General features: G+C 39.0%; 1 protein-coding gene across 2 annotated transcripts; it reads left to right on the forward strand.

The window, feature by feature from the left end:
• Positions 1 to 1,421: 1,421 nt before the first annotated feature.
• Positions 1,422 to 14,112, forward strand: FAM111B (FAM111 trypsin like peptidase B). 2 transcript variants are annotated; one of them, XM_059931655.1, is made up of 4 exons: positions 1,422 to 1,695; positions 2,904 to 2,953; positions 3,988 to 4,100; positions 10,619 to 14,112. In XM_059931655.1, exons 1-4 carry the CDS (start codon positions 1,532 to 1,534, stop codon positions 12,752 to 12,754), a joined length of 2,463 nt encoding a protein of 820 aa, XP_059787638.1. In that variant the 5' UTR covers positions 1,422 to 1,531; the 3' UTR covers positions 12,755 to 14,112. The 2 variants fall into 2 exon arrangements, with proteins under 2 accessions (XP_059787638.1, XP_059787639.1); XM_059931656.1 differs by lacking the exon at positions 1,422 to 1,695 and adding an exon at positions 1,702 to 1,902.
• The last annotated feature ends 4,109 nt before the right edge of the window (positions 14,113 to 18,221 follow it).

The raw sequence follows: 18,221 nt of genomic DNA on the forward strand, positions 1-18,221 counted from the left end.
GTTTCTGGAACTCCCCATTCGTAAACAAAGCTCCTGGGCATGCCTTTCAAAATAAATGCAGGATCCAACCGGTGTTCACACCTCCACCACTACCACTGGAAGCTGTGCCTTCCACATCTTTGGAAAGCTGGAATAGCTCCGCCTAATCGCTTTCTCCCTCTGCAGCTACTCTCATACCCTAGAGGTTTTGGTCCACACAGCTGCCAGGGATTTTTAACAATCAGGTCATATACTCCCTTGCTTCAAACCCTCTGTTTAGAATAAATCTTGCGCTTGTAATAAAATCCAGCCGCCTTACTATGGCCTACAAGGTGCTTAGCGGCAATGGCAAATACATGTGCTCCTTGAGGTATGTTCCTTTCCAGGGCAAATTCTCTGTCCCCAGAAATGTCAGGCAACTTCAATAGTGCCATTCTCTACTGCCTCTTCCTTTTCATAACATTTTAACATCTCCAGAGTCCATAAAGAAAAGAGAATCAGCAAGTCCCCTTGTACAATAATTTGTTCTCCATCTATATATGTTACTACCAGTCACCTGTACGTTTTAAGATAATTTAAGGAGTAAATTAAGTGATTTGATAAAACTATCATAGTTTTTCTCTTCTTTTCCTCTAGCTTTTTAATGTTAGTTTTACAATTACACTTCTAAGGTTTACTCTCTCCAAACCCCACTGAGCACCTGGAATTTAAGCAGTGATTCTAGTTTCTCTGTATATATTTTACATCAAGTCAAGCTAGGAAAAGCTTTCAATATTATCCAACACCATCGACTTTTACATAAACATCTGTTCTATTTCAAAAGAGTTGTCACCATCATCACATATCAATTATGTTCTCCCCTTCTTTGACCAGCTTTTCAAAAATAGCACCCAATACTAAAGGCATCTCCTTCTATTCAGTTTCTTAAACAGTAAGATGTTTTCACAAGCCCCTTCTTTGGTCGTCAGTTTGGAGATGCCTAACTCTGGAGCCCTCCCTTAGGACTGGAAAATCCTCCATATACTAATGCACGGCCTGGGAACCGGGAGTGCAGGTGCCGGCCTCTTCCTGCTGGTTGGAGAGTCTGTGCAACAGCCTCTAGGCGAAGTTGGCTCCTTTGCTGGGGACACCAAGTCAACTGCCTGCTTTGGGTAATTCCGTGCGCTGGAAGCTGGTGAAACCCACCGCGCCCACGTCCGCAGGTTCTGGGCCCGGAGCCTCTCCCGGGAGGTTCCGTCCACCGCCGCCGCCCACCCCGCAGCGGCTGAAGCGGCTGTGACGGCCGCGCTCCCGGAACCGACGGTCCCAGCTGTGAGCCCTGCGGCTCCGGAAGCGGGGCGCGTTGCTCCAGCTCCGCGCAGGCGCCGTGTCATCGGAGCCGCTGGTAAGGCGCGAATCTGCCGGTTCCTCCCACTCCCGCGCCCCGCTCGCTCAGCTCCTCTCCTGAAGACGGCTGACGCGCGTGAGCAGGAAGAAATGGAGGGAAATGGTTGTTTGAAGTTTGTCCCGGAACAGGGAAGCTGACTGTGGCCCGAGCGTGGGGAGTGAGTGGATGGATGGGATCGAGGCGGGATCTTCAGCACGAGCAGGCGGGCTGGGCACGCATCTTCCCGCGCACCGCCTTTCAACCGCTCAGCCCGCGCGATGGGGGCCACGCCCATCCCTTCCCGCCGCCTCCTTCAGTGGCCTGACTCGGCCATTCTGCTTCCGAAGTGGGTGAGCTACTGTCCAATGAGGGCAGACAGCCTCCGCAAGCTCGCCGCCATTGGCCAGACGCGATGTCAAATCCCAGGCGGGGATGCGGGGCTTCCACTCTTCCTCTCAAAGAGTTCCCGCAGAGGACCAGCCAGGCGCCATCCTCGCAGCTCTTGCGGATCCCGGTTCGGCAGTCACGGGCACCTTTGGGACAGATTCTCAGCTTCTGTGAGCGGCTCCTCTGGTCTCGAAAAGGACCTGGAGTTTTAGGGGTGGTTGTTAAGGGCACTAGTTAGTTCGAGGGATCTCAGCCCAGATCCAAGGAGGTTTCGGAGGGAGGGGGGCATAAGCAGCTCCCCATTGTGGTAACCCCCTCCCCGCTTCAGAGGTCAAGGGTTTCACACCTGGAAAGACACTTTGAGATCGTCTAGTAGCTGTTCCAACCAACGTGTCGTGTGCCTTCGGTGTTGGGGACCGGGGGCGGTAATGATAAAAGTGGAAATCCCATAACTGCGCCCCAGGCGTACTGAATCATGATCTTTTGAGGATGGGAGTCTGGTATCTTCTTCTCCTCCTCCCCCTCCTCCTCCTCCCCCTCCTCCCCCTCCCCCTCCTCCTCCTCCTCCTCCTCCCCCTCCCCCTCCTCCCCCTCCTCCTCTTCCTCCTCCCCCTCCCCCTCCTCCTCCCCCTCCCCCTCCTCCTCCTCCTCCTCCCTCTTTTTAACAAACTCAGAGGGGAGAATTCTCAGAACCAATACAAGTTTGATCTGAACCAAACTCCTTCATTTACAAATGACGAAACTGAGATTCCTAAGAGGGGTGTCATCTGGGGAGGGTTTGACAATTTGCAGAGGTTCTTTCTTGGCCGTGGGTAGTTCTTCCATTGCTGCTCTGATCAATCCTCAGCTGAATACCTGGAGGTTTTCATATATCCAGAGTTCATATATCCTTCATGTATCCGGAGTTCTCTCTCTGTGCAGGTCTCTCCCTTCTGTGTCCTTTGAACTCCTGCCACCTTGGTCTCTCAGCTCTGTCTCCTCAAATCAGGAGTTCCAACTGGCTCTGGCTTGCTGCCCCTCCTTGCATCCTGGCCTGAAATCTCTCAAGGAAGTCAGCTGGAATAATCACAGGATGCACCTCATTTGTCACTGCCCTTAATTGCATGGTGTCCAGTTCCTTGCAAATTACTGTTTCATCTATTTTACCTATTTTGTCTTGTTTTGCTTTCAGACTGAAGGGTAAATCTGGACGCTGTTACTTTATTTGGCCAGAAATCCAAGGTAATAACGGTTTTAATGTTCTTGTCTACTAGTTCTATCATCTCTGTCTCTTCTGGATCTGTTTCTATTCATCGATGTCTGTCCTCATTGTGGGTCATATTTTCCTCCGTTTTATGCCTTAGAGTTTTTGACTGGATATCAAGCTTTGTCAATTTAACATTTTTTTGGGTGCTAGAAATGTTTTTATTCCTATCAATATTCTTGAGCTTCGTTCTAGTGTACAGTTATGTTACTTGGAAACAGTTTTATCCTTCCAAAGCTTGCTTTTAAATTTTGTCAGGTGGGACCAGAACAGCCTTTAGTCTAGGGCTAATTTTGTCCCACTGTAGAGGCAATACCTTTCTGAATACTCCTCCTGATACGTTATGAATTATGAAGTTCGACTTTTGGGAACAGAAACTATTCTCAGCCCTGTCTGAGAAACAGAAACTATTCTCAGCCCTGTATGAGAAACAGAAACTATTCTCATCCCTGTATGAGAAACAGAAACTATTCTCAGCCCTGTATGAGAAACAGAAACTATTCTCATCCCTGTATGAGAAACAGAAACTATTCTCAGCCCTGTATGAGCCTCAGAATTTTTCCATTTTTTCCCTTTGGGTGGTTCTTCCCCTGACTTCCAACAGTTTCATTACATTCATGCACTGACCAATATTTAGCTGAAATTTCAGGGGTACCCACTACAGATCTCTGACACTCTCTCCATCTGTGTAGTTGTAGCTCTCTAGTACTCTGCCCTAAAAACTCCAGCCACCTGGGCCTCCCAGGGCTCTTACCTTGTCTTCTCAGCTGAGGGAAACTGCCAGGCTCTGCCTGTGTTTCCCTTCCCTGAGATATAGCCTGGAAACGCTCCCCAGGCAGTAAGCTAGATATCCCCAGATCCTACCTTGATTTAGGGATCAGAGATCACTGTTCTGCCCTGCCTGATAGCCAGTGTTTGAAACTTATTATTTCATATATCTTGCGTTTTATTTGTTTAGTCATTTCAAGTAGGGGGGTAAATCCAATCCTTGTTTCTCTATCTTGGCCAATAGTGGAAGTGAGTTATATTCTCTTGGAACTCATCATGAATTTCATGAAGGCTGAAGAGAACACGTCATTCACTGCTACAGGAAATCACCAGAGTACCAGACCTGAAGTTTCAAAGGTATGTGTACTTTTAAACAACTCTGCTGGGGTGACACTCTAACCATAGCACTATCTTAGGATCCCCGAAGGGGATAAGTACGTAAAGAATGGCAGTTTTAACCCCTTCTCTTGTGTTGTTTAAAATATATTTGGGGAGATCATACATATAAGTGTTTGTGTAAAAGCAAAATGATAGTGTATTAATTAACAAAGCAAAGTGTACCTTGTTAGACAACAAGATGACTTAGAAACAGTATAGACACTTAGTATCATTGGAAATATGGATGGGCAAAAATAATAATGTAGTTAATGTGTACTGAGAAATTACTGAGTACTTGGAATTAAGCTGTCACTTCCTATGGATTATCTCCTTTAACATTTAGTAAAGCTCTATGCAATAGATATTATCATCCCTATTTTACAAATGAAGAAACTGACACTCAATTTTCTTAAAACTGCAAAAGTAATGGAGTTCAGAGTAAGGATTTGAACCCAGGCAATCAGGCTTCGGAGCCCGATTTTTGACCAACACACTGTTTTACTCAAAATATGCAAAATGATAATACTAAATCAGGATATAAAGTGCTTTTAAAGTGCAGAAAGAAGAGTCCTTAATTCAGACTCAAGAAATTTAAGTCATATCATATGAGAAAGATCTTAAAGAATGAACACAATTTCACAAGGTAGGTGTATCAAGCATAAGGGAATAGTCTTGGTAAAGTCATGTACACATGAAAACGTATTTGAGGAACAGTATAGCTAGACTTGTTGGTATGTAAGGAGAATTCAAGAATGTAGTAGGCAAATAATACTGGGAAGATGGTTTGCTACAAGATCACAGTAGGCTTTATATCAGTAAGAACATTTTATTTTGTCAGGGAAAAATATCCTCTAATTGTGAAATAACAAAATTGATTCATTGGATTAAAATTAAATAAAATTTAAAATTAATTTTCTTTATGCACTAGCCACATTTCAAGTGCTCAGTAGCCATATGTGGTTCATGGCTGCCATATTGGACAAAGCAGATATAGAACATTTCCATCATTGCACAAACTTCCACTGGACAGTGCTACTCCAGATTAAGGGACTCTGTGGCCTTGCTACTGAAAGTGTGGTCCATTTACAAGCAGCACTGATATCACCTGATCAGCTTCTTAGATCTGTGTGATCTGCATTTTAACAAGGTACCCAGATGATTCCTATACACATTAAAATTTGAGAAACACTGTTCTAAAATACCCTTCTACTGGAAGATTCTGTGTGGTGAAACCTATCATTCTTATCAGCATTATTTGCTAATATTTATTTAGCCTTTTTTCAAAAAGAGACATTTTTTAGCCCCTTGAGGGAAAAAAATAAATGGATTCATTGGTTCACACATCTGGAAAGTCTGGAGGTCAGCTGAGCTTTAATTTAGCAGTACACAATATTTTCAAGGACTTATTTATGTTTTCACTCCCTATACTCTGCTTTTAATGTACTCCTCTGGCTGACTTTCTGCCTAGTGACAATATAGCTGCAGTAATTTCGAAGTTCATTCTTTACCATCCAGATAATGAGTCTATCCTGTTACCCTGAGGCAACTTCTCTTTGCCTAATTGTCTCAAGCTAAGTAGCTCAACCTTCCTGCACAAAACCTTGTGGCTAAAGAGGCACTTAGGGGAATCAAGATCTATTCCTGAGCTGGCATGAATTCATTTCTATACACCTTTATGGCTGCTGAAAAAAAATTGGAGAGAGGTAGAATAGCTTTTTGGAAAATAGCTGCGGTATCTTTTACTTATACCATGTTTAGGTATTTGGATTTTATTCTGTAAGTAAAGGAGAAGTACTTACCATTCTTATCCTTGTATTATTTATGAAGAATGATTTAACTTAAACTTTAAGTTGAATATTCATGTTAAACTGTCTAGGGCTGTGCTGTTCAATATGGTAACCACTAGCCACATGTGGCTATTTAACTTCAACTTAACTAAAATTAAATAGTGAAACAAGTAACTAATTCAGATCCTCATTTGCATTAACCACATTTCAAGTACCCAATAGCCACATGTGGCTGCCATATTGAACAGTGAAGATGATGAGCATTTCCATCACTTCTATTGGGCAGTACTAATCCGGGGCACTCACTTACAGAACAGAACTACAGTGTAAAATTTCCAAACTGTTTGGAGGGAATATGGGGTGATGAGGGGGAAAATGGATCTAAAAGAGGCAACAAAGAAGGAGAATGTAAATCTAGAAAAAGTTGGGAAAATAGAATGCACACAAAATAAATTATAGAAATGAATGCCAAAAAACAAAGTTGGCTATCTTACTGGTTGCATGAAAGACTTTAACTTTTACTATTACTTTTTAATACGTTTATTTTATATACAGTAAAATTTAGTATTTTTGGTGTACGGTTCTATGGCTTATGACCAATGCTTACAGTCATGTAACCATGACCAGAATAAAGATGCAAAACAGTTCCATTACCTTAAATAGTTCCCTTTTGCCCACCCTTGTCCTCCACCCACCCCGATGCCATCCATATATCTTCTTTGATCAAGTGTCTATTAAAATATTTTGCCCATATTAAGATATTGGTTTGTTTAATTTCATATTGTTGAGTTTTGAGAGTGCTTTGTATCTGTTGGAAACAAGTCCTTTGTAAGATTGCTTCATTTGACAAAGACTTGCAGATACTTTATCTCAGTCTGTGGCTTGTCTTTCCATTCCCTTTCTCTCTCTCTCTCTCTTTTTTTTTCTTTTTCTTCATACTGTCTTTTGGGGAAAAAAAGTTTTCAATGTTAATGAAGCCCATTTTATCAATTTTTTTTAAATTTCTCAGCTTTTAATAATCACTTTCTTTTTTTTTTTTAAATTAATTAATTAATTAATTAATTTATTTATTTATGGCTGTGTTGGGTCTTCGTTTCTGTGTGAGGGCTTTCTCTAGTTGTGGCAAGCGGGGGCCACTCTTCATCGCGGTGCGCGGGCCTCTCACTATCGCGGCCTCTCTTGTTGCGGAGCACAGGCTCCAGACGCGCAGGCTCAGTAATTGTGGCTCACAGGCCCAGCCGCTCTGCGGCATGTGGGATCTTCCCAGACCAGGGCACGAACCCGTGTTCCCTGCATTAGCAGGTAGATTCTCAACCACTGCGCCACCAGGGAAGCCCCCATTTTATCAATTTTTTTATCGTGCTTTTGGGTTTATGTCAAAGAACACTTTTCCAAATCTAAGATCACAAAAAATTTTCTACTGGGTTTTCATCTAGATGTTTTTATAATTTTAGGTTTAAGTCTATGATCTGTTTTGAGTTTATCATTTTTTATGGTGCAATGTATCGATTGAGCAATAGTAATACAATATATTCTATTACAATACAATGTGTGGATAGAACAATAATAATAGTAAACACACATTAGTTAGCATTTGTTTTTTTTAATGTTTATTTATTTATTTATTTATTTATTTTCTTATTAGTCATCCATTTTTTACATATCAGTGTATACATGTCAATAGTTAACATTTGTTAATTAATTAATTAATTTGTTTTGCATATGGCATCTAGTTGTTCCAGCACAGTTTCTTGAAAATGTTACCCTTTCTCTACTGAACTGCCTTTACACCTTTGTTAAAAATTAATTGAATATATATGTCTGGGTCTATTTCTGACTCACTGTTCTATTCCATTGATCTATTTGTGTGTTCTTTACTAATACCACACTATCTTGATCACTGCAGCATAATAATTCATAAGATAAGTTAGTGGAAGTCTTCCAACTTTGTTCTTCAAAGTTGCTCTGGCTATTCTAGGTCCTTTCCATTTCTATGTAAACTTTAAAGTCAACTTGTCAATTTCCTCATAAAGCCAGCTGAGATTTTTATAGGAATTTTATTGGCTCTATAGGTCACTAGTAGATGATTGACATCTTAACAATATTCAATCTTCCAATCCTGAACACAGTATATCTTTCTATCTATTTAGGTCTTAATTAATTTCTTCCAATATTTTTTTAGGATAAATGTCTTGAATATCTTTTTGTCACATTTTTCCCTTTGAATATCATATTTTTTGATGTTATTGTAAATAGAACTTTTTAGAAGTTTATCTTTCTGATTGTTTGTTGCTTGTAGCCTGGAACTTTGCTAAACTCACTTCTTTCTGGTATCTTCTTCATAAATTCTATAGGATTTTCTACATAGATGGTCACATCATCTGTGATTTAAGACAGTCTTACTTATTTCTTTATGATCTGAAAGTCTTTTCTTTCTTTCTCTTGTCTGGCTAGGATTTCCAGCATAATGCTGAATACAAGTGGCAAGGGCAGACATCCTTTCCTTTTTCCCTAACCTTAAGAGGAATACATTCAGTCTTTAATCATTAAGTATGCTGTTACGTGTAAGTTTTTTGTAGATGCCCTTTTTGAGATTGAGGAAGTTCCCTTCTATTCCTAGGTTGCTAATCATTTTTCTCAAAAATAGATGTCAGAGTTTGCTAAAATGCCTTTTCTTTGTCTGTTGAGATGACTGTATGTTTTTTCTTTTTTATTCTCCTAATAGAGTTAATTACACTGATAGCTTTTCTTTTTTAAAAATTTCCCCCAGTTTTACTGAGATATAATTGACATATAGCATTGTATTAATTTAAGGTGTATGACATAGTGATTAGATATATGTATATATTATGAAATGATCACCACATTCATCACCTCACAGAGTTAAATTTTTTTCTTGTGATGAGAACGTTTTAAGATCTACCCTCTTAGTTAGCACCTTTCAGTTATCCCATATAGTATTGTTAACTGTAGTCAACATGCGGTACCTTAGATCCCCAGAAGTTATTTGTCTTATAACTAGAAGTTTGTACTCTTGACCAACTTCACCCATTTCCTCCACCCCACCCACAGCCCACTCCTAGCAACCAGAATCTATCTTCAGGGAACAATCTGGGGTAATTATATGCTTTGCTTCATTTTTTTCCTGTTTTTCAAGGATCTCTGTCCTTTCTTGCCTAATGACCAGTGTCTTGAAAACCATTTCATATATTTTGTCCTTTTCTCCAGTTGTTTCAGGCAGGAATGTAAATTAGGTCTGTATTTCTCCATCTTGGCCAGAGTGAAAATTTGAGACATTGCTTTTTGTATTCTTTCCAGAGGTTTTCGTTATAATTAGTAAGAATAATAGGCTAAAATGGAATTAATTCATCTTAGCTGCTCTCTTCTGTTATTCTTAAAAATATAAATAATGACATACCAGCATATTGATTAAGGGCATCTTCAAAAGTTCTACAGGAAACACTGTGTTAAATAATCATTAGAAGCATTTCCTTTACAATCAGGGAGAATGGAGGAATACTCACTATTAGCTGGTGATTACATAATCATCATTACATCACACTATACTGGTGATTCTAGCCAGTACAATAAGATAAGAAAAATAAGTAAAAATACAGTTAAGAATTGAAAAGGAAGGAACAAGTCATATTCATGAAACATCCACAGATGATATGATTGCCTATTTTGAAAACCATAAAGATCCATAGACCAAATATTAGAAATGATTATAATTTAGCAGTTGGCTAGATTTAAGATTGATATTTACAAAAAGATGGATTTATCTTGATCGGAAATCATCTTTCTGATTATTTCTGTTATGCTTTCTGCATAATATCACAAAATTATTTCATGATGCCTAGGAATAAATGTAAGAAATGATTTGTAAGTCCTTTGTGTATAGTATTATAAACCTTTGTTGGAAGACATGAAAGGAGACCTAAATCAATGTCAAGATATCAGATATTCATGTGTAGGAAAACTCAATATTATTGGAATGTCAGTCCTTCCCAGATTCATTTATTGATTCAATACAAGCCCAATTAAAAGTCCAAAAATTTAATTTTCTGGCATTTAACAAGATGATCAAAATTTATTAGAAGAGCAGAGGGCTAATATCCAAGACATTTCTGAAGATAAAGAGTAAAGTGAGGGAAATTGTTTTATCAGATATGAATGCTTATTATAAGGTTGTAATTAAAACAATATTTAGCACAGATATGGAAAAATATACCACTGAAACAGAGCAGAGACAAACCCATAAGATATATGAAAATATCTTTATATTACTTTGTTGGGACTTCCATAACAAAATACCACAAACTGGGTGACTTAAACACAGATATATGTTGTCTCACAGTTCTGGAGGTTCAAAGTCCAAGGTCAGGTTGCCTAGGGAAATATTAAGACTTCAGACAAAACGTTTTATGTATAGAAAAGCTTGTCATATTTACAGTAGTAAAAAATTAGAAACAATCTAAACATCCAGCAACAGAAGAATAGATCAGAAACTATTGTACAGTGAACTATCATATAGCCCCTCAAATTGTGTTTTCAAAGGTTGTTTAATGACATGCAAAAGCACTGGCAGATTGCTTAGTGAAAAATAAACTCATATGCAGCATAGTATAATTTAATTTTATAATTAGAAAAACATGGAACATTATTATTAAAGGTGATTCTTATTAAATTTTTAATCTTTCCTTTTTTAAGGATACTGTCATGCAGCAGCCACGTTCTGGCACACCTGTTGATCAATCTCTATCTGACATCCGAGAGTGTAACAGCACCATTGAAGTTAAGAGTGAAGTCAGTGAGCATGAAACATCCGCTAAAAGTCAGAACCCACATGTGAGCACCGGTAGAGAATGTTGTTTCACCTTTACTTTGAATGAACACGCCAGGAAGTCAGACCGTAGTGTATTTACAGCATATGGTGAACTCAATGAGAATATCTCCTCAGTTCTAAGTGCTAATGACCATTTTAGTGGATGGGTGGAGAATCATTTTAAAAGGAACATTATTGTTTATGAAGAAAAAACAATAGAAGGACATGTAAATTTAGGAATGCCTCTCAGATGCCTACCTAGAGATTCCCATTTTAAAATAACGGTTGGTCAAAGAAAGGGTGACCAGGAAGAAGATGATCCGATGTTACGCCAATGTGAAAATCCAAACATTGAATGCATTCTTTTTCACATTGTTGCTGTTGGGAGGAACGTAAAGAAGATTCTCAAGATCAAAGAACTTCATGAAAAAGGAACTACGGTTTGTGTCTATGCTTTGAAGGGTGAGACTATCAAAGAAGCCCTATGCAAGGATGGCCGATTTCGGTCTGATCTAGACACATTTGAATGGAAATTAATGGAAGGTCACCGGAAAATTCATGGAAAACAGTCCATGGTGGATGAAGTATCTGGAAAAGTCTTAGAATTGGACATTTTTAAAAGACCATTTGTCAGGAAAGGTACCCATAAACAAATTAAACAGAAGGATGAAAATGCCACTGATGAAATTGGTCCCTGGGATTTGATACAGTCTAAGAGCAAAGTCCATGAACCAGAGAAAGATGGAAAGACTGAAGATGGAGAACACAACAGAGAAAAAATTCTCACACCTCAAAGTCTAGGGGATGATATTGAAGATAAGACACACCAGACAACTTCCAAAACCAAACGTTATTACAATAATAGTTTCTTCAAAAATCATAGGGGGAAAAACCCAAATGTTAGGCAAAGGCCCCATCTGGTTATGCAATATGCTATTAATTGGGATCTCCAGAGGGAGGTAGCTAATCTCTGGATGAAGAATTTACAGGTGTTGAGCAAAGTTATGATGCATCAATATCCACATTTTAATGAAGAGGCACTTCGGATACGAAAGTATTTTAGGGAAGAACAGAAGAGAATGCGACTGCCACCGTTTCAACAATTCAACATCTATAAAAAGTACTTTGGAAAAGTGACTGAAAATTCGACTTCAGTTGCAATCTGTGAACGTCTTGTTCATCTTAGTAAGTCAGTTGGGTTCATGAAATGGGACAATAATGGAAACACAGGCAATGCTACTTGCTTTGTCATCAACAATAATTTTATTTTCACCTGTCGACATGTTTTACATTTCATGGCGGGAGAAGGTACAGATCCAGGTTTGTGGCCATATATAATAAGCACATGTGCAAAGGTCACTTTCACTTATAATGAGTTCTGCCCTACTGATGTTGATTGGTTTTCCATGGAGCCTGATTTTGTGGTGTCTGATGAAACTCTAGATTATGCCATTTTAAAACTAAGAGAAAACGGAAATGGATTTCCTCCAGGCCTATGTGGACAAGTTTCCCCTCAACCATCTAGTGGTTTGCTTTATTTAATTGGTCACCCAGAAGGCCAGATCAAGAAAATAGATGGTTGTTCTGTGATTTCTTTAGAACAACGGTTAAAGAGGTATCTAGACCATCATCAAGACGGGGTAGCGGAACCCTATGCTGCCACTTATAATGCTTGCCCTATGTTTACCCAGAGAAGTTTCCTATCAGAGGTTAAGAACCCTGACACACTTAGTTATGATACTTGTTTTTCTAGTGGGGCCTCTGGCTCCCCAGTGTTTACTGCAACTGGCAAATTGGTTGCTATGCACTCCTTTGGGCATTTTTATAAACGTGGAGCTAAGATTTACGCCTTTATTGAATTTGGCTATTCTATGGATTCAATTCTTTGTGATATTAAACAGAAAGATGAGAGCTTCTACAAATTATTAACAGAAGAGAAAAATGAGAACCACCATGAAGAGAAAGATAACAAACAAGAGTCGTTACTTCAAGATCATCAGATTGAACCCATGGAAAATTAGGAAAAGGATGCTGCTTTCCAAAAAAATATGCCAATAATTTAAAGTATTTGGAGCTGTTTCTTTAAAGTATAATGAATATTATTTCTCAGTTAGAAAACTTACAGAGAATCATGTGGATGTACAAAACAGATTAGAGCTCAAATGAATATTGATTTTTTTTCTCATTGGCTTTTTCTTTTAAACAACCTCAAGCCTCACTTAAAATATTTAGGTTGGGTGGTAACTGCTGGCGTAAGATAGGCTATAAGGATGTATTGTACAACATGGGGAATATAGCCAATATTTTGTAATAACTGTAAATGGAGTGTAACCTTTAAAAATTGTATAACAATTTTTTAAAATATAAAAAATTTTTTAAAAACTTAGGTCACTTACTCAAATAGTTTGGTGTTTGCCATTCTAAATGCCTAGGATGGTATAACCATTCCATCTTTATAACTGGTGAAGTGATTATTATTCTCTGTGTAACAAGATAATAGGGAAATATACCTTTAGAGTTAAGGAAAAAAGACATATTGTTCCTCTAAAACCCAAAATTCTTTGATCTTAATTTTTTCCCTTCTATGCCACTGTGACGTCAGCCTCTATTGTAATTGCCAATAGAAAATCCCAGCTTTTCAGTTCTTTTCTCTAGTTCTGCCCTTCTCTGGCAGATATAAAGAGTGACTTGACTAGTCTCCATCTCCACCCTCTCATGTTCACAGTCTAGAAAGCTAACAACTAAATATGTCAGTCCACAATTTGCAACTAAGATTCTGGATATAAATCAGGTTCCTCTAAATAGATGCACTTGCATGTAATTTGGAAGACAGATATTAAATGGAGGCCATCTTTCTTCTCCATATTCTGGCAAACTAAGTCAGAAAAGTGAGTGTCTAGAGACAGTAGTGTTGGCCACATTCAGTGTCAGTGTTTAGTCATCAGCTTCATGGGTACCGGAGTAATTGTGGCAGTGTCAGCAGCCAGAATCAGCATTGCAATGTCTGGTCACTCACTTAGATGGTGTGGAGAGGCATTTGTAACAGCTTCCTAGTCCAGCTTCCTGATTCCTGGATTGCAGCTATGAAGGTGTGTTCTTGAACTCAATAATTCCAATATTGGCCTTCTGAATCCCACTGCTTTTTACCATACTAAAGATTTGCCAGCACTACCCACTTCAGTTATATCTCTTTTACCTGCACTGAACTCTGACATACCCTCCATACTAACTAGCAATTGATGGAACTGTCCAAATATGTGATAGTCTTCCAGCCATGCAAAAGCCAGAAATCTGACTCAGAAAAATTGTTGTTTCGGAAATTTTAGATTTGTATGTTTATTAGAAACTGTCGAATTTCAAAAATAAAAGGTTTACTTCTCTCTCGTGTAATAGTCTGAACATACTGTCCTCTGTGGTTGTGGGAATTCCAGGTTGTCAAGGTATTAGGTTTCTTCAATCAGGTTCTATTACACCACAGTCCTCAACATGCAACATGGTCCAAGATGACTGCTAAACTTCCAGCCAACACACCTATGCCACAGTCAGGGGTAAGAGGGAGATTGCACAAGGAGAGTGCACCTCTTTCTCTTAAGAACGCCATCCAGAGACTGCATATCACAGATCCTCATACCCATTGTCTACAACTTGGTCACATAGCTCAGTTAGCTGAAAATCAGGCTGTGAAACATAGTGTTTATTCTGGTTGACCAGACGCCCAGCCTAAATTCTATTACTGTGGAATAAAAAAGAAAATAGATATTGGGTAAACTATAAGTCTTAACCACAGTCCCACCCATCTAGCCCCTCTAGTATCTTATATACACTTCCTTCCACATATGAAGCACACCTACCCACTCTCCAAGATAGTCCGGCATTTCTGGGTAATGTGCATTTCTCTCCATCACATCTGAATGCAGCTCCTCATGGCCCGGAGATATATCTGCCCATTCCCGCTCATCCTACTAACACACCTGATATACCAGAGTGGAGTGTGGTGAGAATCCAATAACTTAAATTTTTATTCAAAAAAGAGGAGAATGGAAAATTTGACAGTCACAATTCCATAGCAATGATCAAGTCCTGTTTTTCAGGAATTGCCAGGATGCTTTGCTCCAGCAGGGAGTTCAATTTATGCTTAGTTCACGTTACAACTCTTGGTTACTGCTTATTCGAGTTGGAACAGCCTTGACCATTGTCTCTCAAAGCCCCAGATTTTGTCTTTCAGGGTGTTCTTTTCTGTCCATTGTTCTCTGTGGCCATTTCCTTCTCTTTGTAATGTCTAGTTTTATTAAGTTAGGATTTATGAACAGTAAAATATGTCCTTTTTGGTGTACAGGTCAGTGAATTCTGGCAAATGCATATACTCAAGTGACTACTACCCAATCAAAAAGCTAAGCAGCATTTTTTTATAAAATATAAATACACTGCCATCAGCATGCTTACAAAAATTTATTGATAGTTTCAGTCAGTGTATATCTTCCCCTGACTTCTCCTTAATTTGTTGTTAATTTTTGTTTATGTTACATCTGGATTGTTCAAATCAGAATCCAAACAGTCTCCACATTGTATTTGGTTGTATGAGTCTCTTAAGTCACTTTTAATGTATAAATTTCCCCTTCCTCTCTATATTTTCCAGACATTTATTTACTGGAGAAAGTGCATCATATTTGTCCTATAGAATATTCTACATTCTGGACTTTGCTGTTTCATCTCTGTGATGTCATTGGATGTGTAGCTGTAGTCCCTGGATTTCCTGTAAACTGGCAGTTAGATCTAGAGGGTTGATTATATTCAGACTGGACTTTTTGCCAAAAATACTTCCTAGGTGGTGTCAAGGGATATTGGGCCTTCCTGTTGCATTTACTGTGGGCCAGTATCTGATCCTCGTTTTCATTAGCATCATGAAATTTAGTATAAATTCCACTGGCATCCTATAACAGAGTGTTGAATACAGAATCTCAGGAAAATGCACCACGTCAAAGAACTATGCCAAATCATTTTGCATCTTTTTTATTAAGCATCTTTAAAATCCACTCCCACAAGTATTCCCTGGTTTTCTGATGATGGAGTTTAGCAAATTCTAAAAATTCTCTCTGCATAAAACTTCTTTTTCACATATTCTTCAAATCACCCTCAGATCATAGTAATTTTAAATCTGGTGTGATGGTTAATGTTATGTGTCAACCTGACTGAGCCACCAGGTGACCGGATAGTTGGTCAAATATTATTCTAGGTATTTCTGTGAGGGTGGTTTTGCATAAGATTATCATTAAAGCAGATTGCCCTCCTTAATGTGGGTGGGCCTTGTCCAATCAGTTGAAGGCACAATCATGAATAGCACAAAAAGACTGACCCTCACCCAAGTAGGAGAGAATTCTTCCTGTATGACTGTCTTTGAACTGGGACACCAGCTTGTTCCTGCCTTTGGACTTGAACTGAAATATTGACTCTTCCTGGGTCTCAAGCCTGCCTTGTTCTCAGAACTTCAGATGCTGACCAGAACTCACCGTGGACTCTCCTGGGTCTCTAGTTTGCTGACTCACCCTGCAGATGTTGGGGCTTTCCATCCTCAATTATGTGAGCCAGTAACCTATAATAAATGCGTACATACAAACATACATAATTGCATTAGCCAATTACCTGTAATAAATAAATAAATAGATGGATGTACATATCCTGTTTGCTCTGTTTTTCTGGAAAACTCTAATACATCTGGTAACAGGATCACTACAGTGAGGCATGGAACATGAGAGAAATTTGTTGTCTTTCTCCTGCCAGAAGACAAAGGAGAAGCGGCAGAGAGAATGTGTCATTCAAGTTTAGGGGTTGATATTTTCCATGTCTTAGAAACCTCCCAAATACCATAACTCCAATTCTAGGAAACTTACCCTTTGTAAATGAATGTTCTAAATTTCACATATGAGACAGGAGAGGTTTTGAATTCAATTGCCATTGGAATTTAGCAACATAAAATGTCAGTCTCAGAATTCTCCTTCTGGTAATGGTGGAATGGGTATTTCAAACCAACCTTCCCACCCTACACACACACACACACACACACACACACACACGCACACACTGAATAACCTGAAAATATAAACAAAAATTAGGAAACATCTGTGTGAAGGTATCAAAGCATTACCAAAGCAGTCAGGAAGTGCAGGACCAACATCCAAGTGAGGAGGGAAGCCCAAATAGTGAGCTCTGTAGTTAGTGCTACTTTTACCTTAGAGGAACCTGCCAATTCTGGAGGAGATGGCTGAGAGTCTGACTAGCTGACCAGACATTTGAAAAGAATAATGAAGCTATGGGGGCGGGGGCAAAAGTTAGAGTTTAAGGCCTATCAAGTGGCAGGGGGTCTAGTAAACACCACAGGATTTTGAATGGGAACAAAACATTGCCCATCAGGTATAAGAATGTCTCCCAAATAGCCTGGCCTTCACAGGGACACAAGTCAGTTGGAAAACACTCTCAATCCCAACTAAGTTTAGGTTGATCTAACCTAGGTTAGGCTAGTGACCCCCACCCAGCCACCTCCCGGAATGAATGGTAAAGTTTCTTTGGAGGAAGGTTATATCATCCTGAGCCTCAAATGTTTTCTACAAGACAAAATTTCCTACAGAAAAATGAAAATAAATCTTAGACTTGAAAGTTAAAGAACTTTTTTGGGCAAAGTGTATCAAGAAAATTGGCAGAGATGTAGACTTAATGAGAACAATGTGATAATCTTCTTCTATCCAATACTAATATATGAGATATATACTATATTATAATTATTTACTGGATTATAATTATTTATAATCCACAAGCCCAGAGTCCTTATTCAAGAGACAAGCCTTCTTTCTTAACTACTACCTGAATAATAGGGAATTAGGTTCTTCTCTCAACATTTGACTCATTCTTTCTCTACCAATGTGGATTGACATTTCCTGTTTTAGTATTTACTGAAACTGAAAAGAAAAATTTCACAACAAAAAGTAAGCTATAACTTTAACAAAAGGGATACTTCTAGACATTTGCATAAAGCTGTGGGCCCTCTTGTCAAACCCTGGGAGCCCAGTACTCCTCCTGCTATACCCACACTCAAAGATTTCAAATCACTTGATCCTGATGCTGCAACTAAATTTCCACTGAAGATTATTCATGGAAGCTCCAAATTAAATGAATCAGATCTTCAAAATTATGTTTTTTTAATAGTACACAAATGAAGCCTACCTTTCTCAGTGTCCATCTTGAGGGCCTTGTCACATGCCACTGCTTGAGCTTGCCTGCTAATATGATCACTGCCCCATCCCTGTGAGCCAAAGATGGGTCCAACCAGATGGGCCAAACAGAGGTTCTAAGTGGTTATAGTAACATTCTCTACTGAAATTGTAGGTATAGCTTATCATTGGAATGTATATGAATCAGACACTTAGATCCTGGGATAGTTCTTAGATACAGGTCAATGAGAGATGAATAACAGCTAGCCCATAAAGCATACTCATG

The sequence above is a fragment of the Balaenoptera ricei genome, chromosome 8 (genome assembly GCF_028023285.1).
Source record: "Balaenoptera ricei isolate mBalRic1 chromosome 8, mBalRic1.hap2, whole genome shotgun sequence".
Taxonomy (NCBI): domain Eukaryota; kingdom Metazoa; phylum Chordata; class Mammalia; order Artiodactyla; family Balaenopteridae; genus Balaenoptera; species Balaenoptera ricei.